At 45.0% G+C, this 15,310-nt stretch overlaps 3 protein-coding genes across 3 annotated transcripts in view; 2 read left to right on the top strand and 1 right to left on the bottom strand.

The window, feature by feature from the left end:
- Positions 1-820: 820 nt before the first annotated feature.
- LOC310797197 (dnaJ homolog subfamily B member 9-like) lies at positions 821-3,221 on the bottom strand. The gene is made up of 3 exons (XM_083659545.1): positions 3,146-3,221; positions 2,556-2,803; positions 821-2,252 (listed from the first exon to the last, which is right to left on the bottom strand). The coding sequence occupies exons 2-3, from the start codon at positions 2,770-2,772 to the stop codon at positions 1,765-1,767; spliced, it is 705 nt and encodes a 234-aa protein (XP_083515671.1). The 5' UTR covers positions 2,773-2,803; positions 3,146-3,221; the 3' UTR covers positions 821-1,764.
- A 456-nt stretch (positions 3,222-3,677) lies between these two features.
- LOC310794267 (THAP domain-containing protein 5-like) lies at positions 3,678-7,147 on the top strand. The gene is made up of 3 exons (XM_083656231.1): positions 3,678-3,847; positions 4,195-4,381; positions 5,547-7,147. Exons 1-3 carry the CDS (start codon positions 3,762-3,764, stop codon positions 6,348-6,350), a joined length of 1,077 nt encoding a protein of 358 aa, XP_083512357.1. The 5' UTR covers positions 3,678-3,761; the 3' UTR covers positions 6,351-7,147.
- Positions 7,148-8,925: 1,778 nt separating this feature from the next.
- pnpla8 (patatin-like phospholipase domain containing 8) overlaps positions 8,926-15,310 on the top strand; it is an 18,821-nt gene continuing 12,436 nt past the window's right edge. Inside the window, exons 1-5 of the mRNA XM_083657486.1 lie at positions 8,926-8,999; positions 10,067-11,213; positions 11,310-11,459; positions 14,557-14,708; positions 15,016-15,110. Coding sequence (XP_083513612.1) covers positions 10,254-11,213; positions 11,310-11,459; positions 14,557-14,708; positions 15,016-15,110 — 1,357 coding nt within the window. The 5' untranslated portion in view covers positions 8,926-8,999; positions 10,067-10,253. The remainder of the gene's footprint in view (positions 9,000-10,066; positions 11,214-11,309; positions 11,460-14,556; positions 14,709-15,015; positions 15,111-15,310) is intronic.

A 15,310-nucleotide genomic window follows, 5' to 3' on the forward strand; every position in this document is an offset into this window, starting at 1 on the left:
TGCGTTTTCTATTAAGTCCAGCACCTGCCTTTCAAACTGGTTGGGATGTGCGTATCTTTTTTCACTGTTCAATTAGAAAGGAAAAATTAATTATACTTTAGTACCCCGATCCAGTATCTAAGTCGGTCAGTATTATTATGTCTCTGACAGTAGCCAGGACATGCTATTCTGTATGCATGTATTTCTTAGCAACTGCTGTAGGAGCCAGTATATCTGTATGGAGCAGCCTATAGGAGCCATGTACTGTATGTGCTTTGTCAGCCAATGTCTTTACCAGTCATATTCAAGACACTGCAGACTTATTTTTTTCTTTTCTTCCCAATAACAGATCTAGTTAGCGATAGAAAAGCTGCTTATCCTATTGCGTTATTTCTAAGTTTTGCTTGTTTCATCATCTAATTTCCACAAGAGTGCCGTTCACACAATTAAGAGTGAGAGCTATTAAAGCCAGAAAGACTCATTACTTTTCCTTCATCAGCATAGTTTGTGTTCAAACTACTAATGATCAAGTGCTGCATGTTTAGGGAACTACTTTCACCAGCTTTTTTTTTTTTTAACAGACATTAGATTTAAATATTGAATATTCAGCTACTGCATTACAGAGTGTTTGGTCCAAGGGAAATGTAGGTTTTTGTATTGATCCCACAGGCAATATTCTAATGTAAAGATGAAAAGTATTTTACTTATGATTAACATATTAACTGCAACAATGAGTATTTGAATGTTTCTTGCATTCCCCTCCCCCCAATAATAATAACAATAATAAAATAATAATAAACAGCATTTGCATGAGAGGCAGTATTTATTGATCCTCCAAACAAACACACACACACACACACACGCACACACACACACACACACACCAACCAAAGTGCAGACATTAGACAATGATATTTATACAGCACTGTCTATGAAATATAGGCAACATGAAGAGCAAAAGTGCCAAATATTGCACATTATAAAAGGTAGATGGAAGAAACTAAAACGAGGTAACAGTTGATAATGGAGAACTTACACACGTTTCTGGGGCTATGAACCTCCACTTTTACAGCAAAATCAAACTCAAGTGCTCTTAATTTGAATGGATACAAGTTGCAGTTATTGGATACTGTAATTTTCACATAATTATGTTTATGTTAATTAATGAATGCCAAGGGGTATAAAATCCTCAGATACAAAATTGCAAAACTTTTATCAAGTAGATCTCTTGGTAGTCTGTTTTGGCTTGACATTATCATTCAATATAACACGTTCCTATGCATGTTGTGTAGAGAATAGAGACAAGAGCATGGCCTAAATAGCTGCAGAATGAGTGTGTCAATGTCACCTCAGATCTCAGGTGAAATGTTATTGCTTCCCTGCTCTCAAAAGAAAACCAAAATCCATATTTTACTTCAAACGACTTAACATTAGACCATACTTGAGAATGGTGGTTGGATTATCACATAAGAAAATTATGGACATTTCACTGATAAAAGTAAACAAAATGAAACTGGAAATCTAAATCATGGAAAGGTGTCCAAAATAACCACAGACCTGCTTCTGTGTTATGAGCGAGTTATTGCTTGGAAGCAGCTATTGCATCAGCCTGACTGAGATATTTGTTCTTAGAGGCAATTACCATACGTACAGCAAATTACAAAAAACACACAAATCATGTTATTTTCCACCAAGTGATAAATTTAGCTTTCAATTCCAAAACCACAACTAGAAGCTTACACCCAGCAGTGTCCCCCGAGAGCTTAGTTCGAGGTTCCACAAGTCTCAGGAGCAGTCGGTAAAGGTGGTCACCATGTTCCCCCTGCGCTGGGTCACTGTCCTGCAGTGCTGTTTTCCCGAGCCCGCGAACCTGCTCCCAGTCCTGGACCCGTGCACGTCGAAGGAGAACATCTTCTCCAAGTCCTCAAACACATCGTTAAAATGTCCTCCACCGAAGCCCCCCTGCTGGAACTGTCTCTTGTGCCTGTTCACAGTCTCCTGGTGGCTGTCAAAGTGTCTCTTTTGGTGGGTCTGGGAGTGGGAGTGGGAGTGGGAGTGGGAGTGGTGGTGTTGCTGGTGTCGTTGCTGGTGACTGAACGGTTCAAAGTCTTTGAACATGTCATCGAAGTTGAAGGACTGGAAGTGCTGGTGGAAGTCATAGCCGCCGCCACCGCTGCCCCTTTCCCCTCCTCCGTGGCCCTCCCCAGGTGAGGGACCGTGACCAAACTGGTCATACTGTCGCCTCCTCTTATCATCTGACAACGTCTCATAGGCTGGCAAAGACACACACACACAAAAAGTATCACTGGTTGTTTCTGGTGCATAGACAGGTGTAGTGGAGGGTAAATACACGTTTACCCACCTCTTTGAAATGTGGCAAAGAGTTTACTGTTTTCAGATCAATCAATAAGGGGACACAATTAAGGTGCGGGTAAACAACTCACCTTGGATAGTTTACCCACCTCTGTATTTACCACTACACCACCCCTAATGATCATACAACTTGCTACAACATCAAACATAAAACCTGATGTAAGCTTGACAATAAGGAAGAATCTGCCTCCATGAACACTTACCCTCCGCTATTTCTCTGAACGTGGACTCTGCGTCCGGGCTCTTGTTTCTGTCAGGGTGGTACTTCAAGGCCAGCTTATGGAAAGCCTTCTTGATCTGGCGCTCAGAGGCATCTTTCGGCACCCCCAGTATGTCGTAGTAGTCTCTCTTAGCCAGGATGAACTCGGTGATCAGCAGAATATACACCGCTAGCAGCAGCACTGACTGGACTGTGGCCATACTGGTAGTTTCTTCACCTCACCCGCTTCCGCTGTGGAGAGAGAGCAGTTTGACAGCTCAATTAACAGACTTTCACACACGGCTCTGAATGTGAAAAACGAACATATGCGCTATGAAGACAACCAAAGCTGATTTTCAAAGTAAATGCTAGGACACCAGGAGCCAGAATAATGGTTATATGACGTTTTATTGCACAGGTTACGTAGCAAATAGTCTAATGCCAACTCACTGTTTTGATAGAGCAGGGCAGGGCACCGATTTTGAGATGCCCAGTCAAACATTGTAGCTACTCTGTGGTGTTGTTCTTAAGACAACTTAAACACTCTTAAAAATAAGTAATGGGTCTTTGAACAAAGAAAAGCGATGTGCTTACCTTGGAGTCGCAGTGAAACACCTCGGGGATACCTCCTCTATCAGCCCCACTGCTCCAGCTGATCGGAAACGAAAGCTAGCAAATGTTGACGAGCGAGCTGCATTCCTGAGCTGTAACACCACGACTCGCAACGCCATTGGTCCGTTTCTTCACCCAGTGACTCATATCAGTGTGATTGGTGGATAAAACGAACACGTGGAGCTCGAGAGACGAGCCTTTTTTGCCTGTTTCGAGAAGGGTCCGCTCCAGCTGGCAGCTGGATAATATTGGGTGTTTCTTTGGTGTTTCTAATGTTTAAGATCTTTGGTCTTTAAGCTATGAGGCAAATTCCCTGAGGCGCAATAAAGGTTTCATTCAATAAAAATAATAGCAGCACAACCATTCAGAAATGCGGAACCCCTAATGCACAATGGAGCAGTTATAGGATGTGAACTTTCTTGATGTAAATGTAAGCTCTTTGGACACAGTTGAGGGGTTGAGCCGTGACGTACGTCCGCTGCGTGCGACCATCACCCGGAAGTAACAGTTGGTTTGGGGACATTTTCAATATTTATTTATTTATTTTTGCCACAAACGTGCCTGTCTAATGCATTCTCATGTAGTTTCTTAACTAGATATGCCTCGGTACTGCGCGGTTAAAGTCTGCAGAAACCGCGGGGGGACGACATCTAACCAAGAGAACAAGAGAATTAGCTTTTATCCGTATGTCTTCTTTTTCCTCTGCTGTGTCTCTGAGCCGAAATGCTTGTTTAGTTCGTTTAGCTAGTTAGTTGGCTGGCTATCATATCTGCTAGCTATCCAACGTTAGTTAAAGCAGTATTAAAGTAGTAGGAGGATAGCATTTTGTCAATGCGGCTAACGTTATGATGAGGTGTTGTTGTTTTGTTGAGGGAAAAGGGGGATGGGGGGGGCGTGCAGTTAATGACTGGTAATGTGGAGTAAAAAATAATAATCCAGCACTGATTGTATTGAAACTCTTCAATCATCTTCAACAGACTGAGTTCCAAACCAATCTCTTGTTTTAATCTCCCCTTATTTGTCCCTCAAAGCTTCCCCTTGCAAGACAAGGCTAGGCTACAGAGATGGGTGGACAACATGAAGCGGGAGGAATGGACCCCAAGCCGACATCAGTACTTGTGCAGCGAGCACTTCACAGAGGACTGCTTCGATATCCGATGGGGGATTCGCTACTTGAAGAACACCGCGATCCCTACCATTTTCCACTCCCTGCAAGATGTATGGGTCTGTCTTCTGTTTGCCAAATTTCAAACATCCATCAAACTCCATTATAGACACCAGTAATCTGTTCAAGCTATATAGTGCTTGCTGATTTTACATGAATCAAAAAATAAATAGCAAGTAGGTTGAAAGCAAAAGGTACATTCATTATTAATGCTCCATATAACTGCACAAATAAACATAAGCAGTAAGCACATAAGTGAGCAAGTGATTAACACAAAACACTTAGACATGCAGCTAGTATGCAACCCCTATTCAACCTTAAAGCTGGCTTTTGTTAATTTGTGCGCTTATGCTTATATGGAGCAGCATTATAAACATCTGGGTGGGAACTGGGAATTACATGGAGGCCATGGCTGCCGGTGCCCCTCCCTCTGGCCATGATGCCCTGAGATCCTCCAGCCTCCTACTGTCAGTTGCTTTAAAAGTGTCAGTGGTCACAGTTTAATGTAGTCTGCCCTATGCAAAGGGTGTGTAATTGGCTCATTTTAACACACATTTCAGAAAAATCGCTCTTCACTATGTCAGTTGAGCAATGGCCTTTCTACCCTGGCATGTGGCCTTGTGCCCTAAAAAAAATAGGCAGATGCTATTTGCACCTGGGTGTAAATAGTTACACCCGGGTGTAAATATCTCATGTCTATTTGTACCCGTGTGTAAATAGCTCATTTGGCTATTTATTTACACCCCAATTCACAGGGCCTAAAATGTATTTTGCAAAGGGTTAGACTTTGGGCAGAGAGGATCAGGGAGTCCTTGTCTTGTCAGTGTGCAGGCAGTAGAATTAAATATGTTTTGATTTGTCCTTCTCAGTGAAAAGGCTGTACTGCATTGCCCTGGCAGCTCCGAGCCTCGGTAAAGGCGTGCTTGTAAATAGAGGGTATGAATAGCAGCACCTCAGCCAGGGCAGATGCTATTCGTACCCAGGTATGAATAGACACTCAAAACGCAAACATTGCAACGCTGAAGGCCAGATGGCGCTGCCCCTAAAATTATGAAATTCCCACCCTGATAAACATACATTTTCCATTCATAGTACTTCCTGTGTGTTTACTGTATTTGGCCTACCTTGGAAAACGTTTCCCCGCTTTTATGTTTATGTGGATATCTGATTTTGCCTGATAACAGCATCCCAATGATTGCTCCTTTTCTTTTGTCTCAGGAGGGTGAGAAAAAAGTCACCACCAGTAGAAAGAACGCCAAAGGCAAAAGCAGGACATGTGACATTGACAGTGAGCCCACCAGGTCCGACTCCCCTCCTCATAAGAGGCCGCTCATTTTAACCTGTACATCCAAAGCAGCACAGCCAACCACAACAACAAACAACGTCCTTTCTGAAGACGGAGGGATGGCAGATCCCATTCAAGTAGGTCTGTTTGAACTGCCGCTGGTGTCGGTCACTGGCGCCTCCTCTAACATCTCACTCAGCGAGGCGTTGCTCTCAGAGATTCAGACTGCTGCTTGTGAGCTGCCAAGTGACAGCGGTATGCTAACGGCGTCCTGCCTTACACTGTCCCACACTGACACTCTCCAGTCCCAAGGGGAGATGGACCCAACTGTGACTGTGTTGTGCTGCGAATCGCTGGGCCCATTCTCCGACGGTGGGGCCACAGTGGAAACGGCTGCCTTCCAAGCATCGTTGGGTCAGGGTTTTAACTTTGTTCCCATGGAAATAATCGAGGGGAAATCTGCAGACTGTGACCTGGAGGACAGAGAACCCGCCGAGGGGGAACACGTTTGTGTTTACGAGCACTCGTACTGCAAGCCGGACACGGACAAAGAGCAGCTGTGGAGTAAGATCTTGAGTTTGCATGCTAAAGTCTTGGAACTGGACAGCAGGGAGGAGAGCACTGTTGCCAAAATCCACGCTCTGGAGAATGAGACAGTACACCTGAAGAGGGACAGTGCTGTTTTTAAAGAGAAGCAGAAGGTGTTAGAAGATTATATATCATCCATATTACTCTGATATTGCCCGTGATTGACAGTTATGGACTCCTGTGCTTGTGTTTTAGTTGTTGCTATTGATTCACAGTGAGTCACAATCAGAGACATGTAATTTTGCACTTATATGCTACCATCTTCTGAACATATATTTTACTCTATTCACGGAATGATTCTTACTGAATTGAAATAACTACATATATTTCTATCTTACAATTAAGAACTCATCTTCTGGCTGTCTCCACATGGTGGCACTGTGGGACCATCATAGAAAGCATTTCATATCGTAATGGCAGCAACATTGATTGTCAGTTGCTTGTTGATGTTACATCCCTTCTTTATCCATGGACCATGTTGCCGTTTTGTGTCCTTATGATTTCTCCATGAATGTAAATCAGGTGTCATTAATACATTTCTTAAGTTATTTATTGCACTTCTGCTGTTGTACTTTTATTAAAGTAATGCAGCCAAATAGATAGCCTATTGTATTTTATCATCATTTTCTTAACTTGCATATGAAAACATGTTTTTTATTTTGTTACAAGTAACTAGTCAATGACATGTATTTGAAGAGTATATTGCCTGAAGTCTGAAACATCAAGTTTTCATCTTGATGGGCTGGGGCTGTATTTCGTATGTTGTTCGTACACATCGTCAATGTTTCTCAATAGCTTGCAGACTACAGACAGTGTCCTTGAATCACCAAAAATCATGGCCTTGCAAGCTCATGTATATCTATGTTGCATTGATTGCCAGTGTTATTCTGCAATCCTATGTATGCAGTATGAGAATTGTTGCAACTTTCAAGTACTGAATAAAATATTCTGCTATAAATGAAAAACACATGTGTTTTTCATGGCTTCTCAGGGGCCAGGAGCAGTGGGCAGTTGCAGTGAAGCGCCCGGGGACGATATGTCTGCTTCCACCACATTTATGGTGATTTTATATCTACCAAACATTTTGAAGCCTCAAAGCATATGTAAAACTTAAACATGAATGATATTATATGTATATGTATTTTTATTCATATATATATATATATATATATAGAATACACCTCTTGGTGCTACTTGGACACATCATCAGTGATGAACCCGGGGTCATAGGGTGTTTCGGGTCTTTGATCATCAGACACCCTCGCCTGGGCGACCCTAGTCAGGGGTGATCAGCCCCAGACTTGTGTCCAAGTGGCCCACTACTCCACGGATCCCCCCTTCGGATCATCATATATATATGATTGATTTTTATTCAATGAGTCATGCACTTGACAGTGCCCAGCCCTCATGGGCTTACAAGACACACAAAGTATACATTATACAGTACAACATACGCCATCGCCGCAGTAATAAAACTAAATCACAGCATAACATACACCACAGCAGCAAAGAAAAAAAAGATTATTACATCATTTTCTGAACAGAACATTCTGCCTTAGCTCCCATGCCTGGGAAATAAAGTTTCCAATAAAGAAAGTGCCTTTCTTAAAACACAACTCAAGTTTTTCATAATCGTCCATCTAAAAAAAATCATCATAAATAGAGGACATTTTACTGAACAGTATCTCCCTTACCTCAACATAGACAGTACAATAGAATAGAAAAATAATCTCATTCTCAATTTCACCCAGGTCACAGATCTGAGCGAACAAAGTCTGTCTTCTTCAGGGGTAGCATTAAACCTACCAGTCTCCAGTGCCAAGGGCAACGTTCCAAAGTATATATATTTAATATATGTATACGTGACCTAAATATATTTATATATACAGATGAAACAGCTTTTACATTTCTATATAGCCTACATGGTATATCATAATTATTACATCTTTATTATCACATTACCCCTATTATGTTGTTACTAAGCTGTAATGTAAATAATAATGGACGAGTAATGGAATAGTGGGGCTAATAGGAGTGAACAACAGCACCCGGTGACAACAGAGAGTCATAAGTAGATTGAGCACTCCTATTAGCCCCACTATTCCATTACTCGTCCATTATTATTTACATTACAGCTTAGTAACAACATAATAGGGGTAATAATGTGATAATAAAGAGTTAATTTGGTCACAGCAATTTAAATGGAACACTTAGTTTAATAGGGAAGCATCCTACTGGGCATTGTAGTCAGTGTCAGGTAAGGGAGACGGTGCACGTACTAATCTCATGCAGGAGATATGAAGCAGAGAGGGTGACAATGATGACTGGACTACAGAGACTGGGACAAATAGAGGCCAGTGTGAAGGGTATAATGGGATGTGTGGGAGTAGTGGAGGGGAAGAAACTAGTCCGTTTTTTTAGAGGAACTGGTCTGATAACAAGACTGTAATGGATTAGGGGAACATTGGATGGATTAGTCCAGAAGGAGGCGGTAATGCAACATTTTGGATGCCAACCGCCGTAAAACCAAACAGAAGAAGAAGAAGAAGAAGAAGAAGAAGAAGAAGAAGAAGAAGAAGAAGAAGAAGAAGAAGAAGAAGAAGAAGAAGAAGAAGAAGAAGAAGAAGAAGAAGAAGAAGAAGAAGAAGAAGAAGAAGAAGAAGAAGAAGAAGAAGAAGAAGAAGAGTTCGCTTTTTTCTTCCTTCTTTTTTTTGCACGGTACGTCACATCCTCTCTTCTTCCTGTTTATTTTTTAGGCGGCCCCACCTCCACAAATGAAACGTTTCTCGTGTTTCCTGGTACGGCAAGATGATTTTTATTTTGTAAATGTGTTGTTGCATCAGTTGTTAGCTCGACTGGTGGTTAATATGGGTTAATGGGTTTCTGCTCAGTGGGCACATCATTGGCAAGTGCCTGGCCAGCTCGGGCTAGCTAGCTAGCTTCTGTCTAGCGTACAGCGTTATGTTATGTGCTTCAACAGCTCCGTATAAATTACGCATTTTAAATCCTAACGCTAAATGAATTCCGAGTTCTTGAAAATAGGTCACGTATTCGGTCATTAGGCTGATTGCTTTTTGTGTCAGTTTAGGGGTCTTAGACATGAAAAGGTTTGAGAACCACTGCGTTGCATAACATTAGCTTTAACCTTTAACCCTGTTCGTTTCATAATGATGTGTTTTTAGCTAATCATAAATCCAATGATATTACATATTATATTATCATCACTTGGGGGGGGGGGGGGGGGGGGCTATTGCATGGATTATTTTGATAAATACTGAGATGAAACATTGTGCTACATCACAGACTACTTTGTGTCAAAGTTTAAAAAGTACATTGGTTTAGAAACCATTTCAAATGTTTAAATAGTGGCACAAAATAACATCAGTTGTGATGATTTTGATGATCTTGCTCTTATGACATCACTGATGACATCAGCAGTCTTATGACATCCAGTGATGTCACAATGCTTCCTATGACATCACTTCTGGGACAAAAAATTAAACAAACATTACCCATTTGCTCCCCTTTATAATAGATTAAGCCGTTAATGTAGGCACATTGTAAAGGGCTTTGGATAAAAGCGCTATATACTGTAAATGCAGTCCATTTACCATACGTAGATTGAAGGGTTTAAGTTGTTATTTTGTGGAAATAAGTATTAAACAAAACAACCGTGTTGTTTTGGGAGGTTGCTATGGCTACCACCATGGAAGAGGAGTATGGGTAGAAGAGCTGATGGAGCCCTCTGTTGGGCCTTTTTTCACTAACAGTGTATCATGTTGATTCCATGAAGGATGTTTCTTTATATTTATATTATCTGTGCTGACTATCTCTTCTAATTCTTTATATTCCGTTCTTTTTTCAGATGGCAGTGGACGAGAATTTTCTATCCAAATGAAAATCCTACGAAACCTGCTGTAGCCTGTGGGATGTTGCCTACCAGAATGGTACATTATTTCACATAGTCACCGCAAACATAATAGTACATAGGCCTGACTACTCTTATACAGCTTTCAAGCCTCCATTGATGTTCCCTGTGAGTCAGCAGACGCATGTCGCGGATCAGGACCACGCTGAACAGCGTCACCAAGGCGGTTGGCAGCACTGACCTCATCTCCAAGATCTCCCGCCTCAAGCCTAGTAGTGCTATAGTTGGCGGCGCCCTTGCGGACAAGGCTGTGGTCAAAGCAGAGCCTGTAGCCTCCAGAAACACAGATACTGCCACACCAGTTGAAGCCAGCGAAACCACCATGAAACCACCAGAAGAAGACCAGAAGAAAGGACTAGAGGAAGACGCGGACAAGCAACAGCAGCGAGTTACAGAAAAGCCTTTTGTTGCCACCAAGACGTCCAAACCCAGTTTAGCAGCAGCGGCTAGTGCATCTGCAGCAAGCTATTCCTCCAGCGTGGCCAAACAGACTTTGCAGCCGTTTCAGCCGGCAGCTCTCTCAGCCAACATGGATGAGACCTACAACACTCTGGCTCAGCACGTCAACAGTTACTTTGGCGCCAGCACACACACACAGGGAGGCGACAACTATGACAGGCCGCAGCAGCACGGCGAAGGGGAAGCTCCTGTCCTCGACCCTGCACCTCAGAGCACTGAAGGACACATTCCTATTTTGTCTCCAGTGGCAGAGGCTAAGTCTATTGAAACAGCTACTACCTCTCCTCTCCCTCCCCCTGTCCCCGAGAACGTCGCCCCTCCCACAGAGATCCCCTCCTCAGATACCTCTGCAACAGAAAGTGGGGCTCAGTCCGCCCCTGTGCCTTCTACCTCCCCTAAGAAAGGCTTCACTCACTATCTGTCCTACCCTCGGCCCAGCGTCCAGGAGTTCGTCGGCAGCTACATCGCCAAGTTCAGAAGCGATTCCAAAAGCATAACGGTCGAGAAAGAGAAGTCTCCATCGTCCGCTGTGCAAGAGGCCGCTGAGAAGCCAGAGGAGAAGACACAGAGTGAGCAGGAGAAAGCAGAGAAGGCCAAGCAACTGCGGCTGACTCAAAGAGAGAAGGTAGAATACTCATAGGTTCTTCTAAGCCATGATATTAAGAGGATGGTCCTTGCGTTTTGCACACTCACCTCACATGGAGGTATGTTCCTCCTGCAGATCATAGCCAGGGTGAGCGTAGACAACAGGACCAGAGCGCTGGTGAAAGGCCTGCAGAGGGTCACTGATGTCAAACTCCTTACCAGTCGAGTGGAGGAGCTCAGCTATCATCTCCTGGAGTTCCCAGAGACCCGAGGTGTGGCCATCAAGGTTAGTGTGTGTGACTGTATTGGTGGATGTGCCTGGGCTGCATGATATTGACAAAAACATTATGTGATCCCCCCCCTACTATTGTGATTTCAATATGACACAGATTTTGTCAATTTTCTTTTGTGTTTAAATAAAATAAGAGTGCATCAATGAGAATTTATACATTGATCCCAAGCAGCTCAGTTTCACATCAAATATCTTCCTCACAGGGGCTGATAGGTGGCGCTGTGTCTGGAATACCGTTAGCCTTTTCTGATTGGGAAATTGCATTAGTCAATATTGTGTGTGTGGCCTTGTCAAATAAGGCAATACACTGTAGCCTACATGTATAGCCCTATTTGACAGCCAGACTTTGAGTTGAACAGAACAGCAGCCAGTTACAGTTATTCCTGGCTGTATGACACTCTGGATTACAGCAGAGAATAATAAAATCAAGAATGTCATTACTGACCCGAAAGGGGTGGGCAACATTTTTTTCCAGAGGGCCATACTGACTTACATCAAGTAAGCCAAGGGCCACACATTGGACATCATACCTGCCAATTTTCGCAGGAGGCTCTGTATTTTTAACCCTCTCTCCCGCTGTGATTGGTAATTTCTCGTTAATCTCTCGTTATAAATACAATGGCTGTAGCAGATGATATTTATTAACATCATTCTGCCTTTTATTGAGTTTGGGGGGGGGGGGTTGTTTTGTTTTCCTCTGAGGACTTTGGGGGCCGGATTGAGATGGTCCAGGGGCCAGAGCCGGCCCTGAGGCCCTGCCTACTGTGTTTGACTCTGTCTGACTCTGTCCTCCACCCCTAGGAGAGCGTGCTGCTCTGCCTACTGTGTTTGACTCTGTCTGACTCTGTCCTCCACCTCTAGGAGAGCGTGCTGCCCTGCCTACTGTGTTTGACTCTGTCTGACTCTGTCCTCCACCCCTAGGAGAGCGTGCTGCTCTGCCTACTGTGTTTGACTCTGTCTGACTCTGTCCTCCACCTCTAGGAGAGCGTGCTGCCCTGCCTACTGTGTTTGACTCTGTCTGACTCTTGTCCTCCACCTCTAGGAGAGCGTGCTGCCCTGCCTACTGTGTTTGACTCTGTCTGACTCTTGTCCTCCACCTCTAGGAGAGCGTGCTGCCCTGCCTGCTGCGTTTGACTCTGTCTGACTCTTGTCCTCCACCTCTAGGAGAGCGTGCTGCCCTGCCTACTGTGTTTGACTCTGTCTGACTCTTGTCCTCCACCTCTAGGAGAGCGTGCTGCCCTGCCTACTGTGTTTGACTCTGTCTGACTCTTGTCCTCCACCTCTAGGAGAGCGTGCTGCCCTGCCTGCTGCGTTTGACTCTGTCTGACTCTTGTCCTCCACCTCTAGGAGAGCGTGCTGCCCTGCCTACTGTGTTTGACTCTGTCTGACTCTTGTCCTCCACCTCTAGGAGAGCGTGCTGCCCTGCCTACTGTGTTTGACTCTGTCTGACTCTGTCCTCCACCTCTAGGAGAGCGTGCTGCCCTGCCTACTGTGTTTGACTCTGTCTGACTCTTGTCCTCCACCTCTAGGAGAGCGTGCTGCCCTGCCTACTGTGTTTGACTCTGTCTGACTCTTGTCCTCCACCTCTAGGAGAGCGTGCTGCCCTGCCTACTGTGTTTGACTCTGTCTGACTCTTGTCCTCCACCTCTAGGAGAGCGTGCTGCCCTGCCTACTGTGTTTGACTCTGTCTGACTCTTGTCCTCCACCTCTAGGAGAGCGTGCTGCCCTGCCTACTGTGTTTGACTCTGTCTGACTCTGTCCTCCACCTCTAGGAGAGCGTGCTGCCCTGCCTACTGTGTTTGACTCTGTCTGACTCTTGTCCTCCACCTCTAGGAGAGCGTGCTGCCCTGCCTACTGTGTTTGACTCTGTCTGACTCTTGTCCTCCACCTCTAGGAGAGCGTGCTGCCCTGCCTGCTGCGTTTGACTCTGTCTGACTCTTGTCCTCCACCTCTAGGAGAGCGTGCTGCCCTGCCTACTGTGTTTGACTCTGTCTGACTCTTGTCCTCCACCTCTAGGAGAGCGTGCTGCCCTGCCTACTGTGTTTGACTCTGTCTGACTCTTGTCCTCCACCTCTAGGAGAGCGTGCTGCCCTGCCTGCTGCGTTTGACTCTGTCTGACTCTTGTCCTCCACCTCTAGGAGAGCGTGCTGCCCTGCCTACTGTGTTTGACTCTGTCTGACTCTTGTCCTCCACCTCTAGGAGAGCGTGCTGCCCTGCCTACTGTGTTTGACTCTGTCTGACTCTGTCCTCCACCTCTAGGAGAGCGTGCTGCCCTGCCTACTGTGTTTGACTCTGTCTGACTCTTGTCCTCCACCTCTAGGAGAGCGTGCTGCCCTGCCTACTGTGTTTGACTCTGTCTGACTCTTGTCCTCCACCTCTAGGAGAGCGTGCTGCCCTGCCTACTGTGTTTGACTCTGTCTGACTCTTGTCCTCCACCTCTAGGAGAGCGTGCTGCCCTGCCTACTGTGTTTGACTCTGTCTGACTCTGTCCTCCACCTCTAGGAGAGCGTGCTGCCCTGCCTACTGTGTTTGACTCTGTCTGACTCTTGTCCTCCACCTCTAGGAGAGCGTGCTGCCCTGCCTACTGTGTTTGACTCTGTCTGACTCTGTCCTCCACCTCTAGGAGAGCGTGCTGCCCTGCCTACTGTGTTTGACTCTGTCTGACTCTTGTCCTCCACCTCTAGGAGAGCGTGCTGCCCTGCCTACTGTGTTTGACTCTGTCTGACTCTTGTCCTCCACCTCTAGGAGAGCGTGCTGCCCTGCCTACTGTGTTTGACTCTGTCTGACTCTTGTCCTCCACCCCTAGGAGAGCGTGCTGCCCTGCCTACTGTGTTTGACTCTGTCTGACTCTTGTCCTCCACCTCTAGGAGAGCGTGCTGCCCTGCCTACTGTGTTTGACTCTGTCTGACTCTGTCCTTCACCTCTAGGAGAGCGTGCTGCCCTGCCTACTGTGTTTGACTCTGTCTGACTCTTGTCCTCCACCCCTAGGAGAGCGTGCTGCCCTGCCTACTGTGTTTGACTCTGTCTGACTCTTGTCCTCCACCTCTGCCTGCTGTGTTTGACTCTGTCTGACTCTGTCCTCCACCTCTAGGAGAGCGTGCTGCCCTGCCTGCTGCGTTTGCGCCAGGCCAGAGACCTTCCTCTCCAAGCTGCTGTCAGAGAGGCACTGGCCCTGGTGGGCTACACCGACCCGGTCAAAGGCAGAGGAATCCGGGTCCTGGCCATAGACGGAGGGGGAACACGGTAAAGCTATTCTACAAATTCCATTTCAAAATAATAATCTGTGATATTTTTACATGTACACGTATACAAAAAATTACTCTTTTATCACCAAGGGAAAAAATCTGATCTCAAAACTAAAATATAAGATTAAATTCCTTGTTGAGGATGATTGTTCTGCAGTTTTTACTGCCACGTTGTGGTGCTGTTGCTGTAAGAGAAAATGCAAAGAAACCACTTCCATTGGTCAAGGCCACTTCATTGTGTTTATAGCGATGGTTCAAAGCAAGTTGTGGGTGAAGTTGTTAAATGTTTGCATTTTTGGTTGCAGAGGACTGGTGGCCCTGCAAACTCTCTATAAACTGCAGAGCCTGACGGGAAAACCTATCCACCAGCTCTTTGACTACATCTGTGGAGTCAGCACAGGTACACAACTACTACCACTGTTTGTTATTTGTAATTTCTTTACTCTCATAACGCTTCTCCTCTAACCCTGAGCCATATTGATTAGAAGCAGAGAACAATGTCTAAGCAGAATAGCAAACAGTGTTTTTTGTGTGTGGATTCATTCAAAGGGGCCAACACTGCCCCCTTCCCCTCAAATAAGAGGGATTGCTGTCATCATC

The sequence above is a fragment of the Poromitra crassiceps genome, assembly GCF_964638095.1.
Source record: "Poromitra crassiceps genome assembly, chromosome: 2".
In the NCBI taxonomy this organism is placed as follows: Eukaryota; Metazoa; Chordata; class Actinopteri; order Beryciformes; family Melamphaidae; genus Poromitra; species Poromitra crassiceps.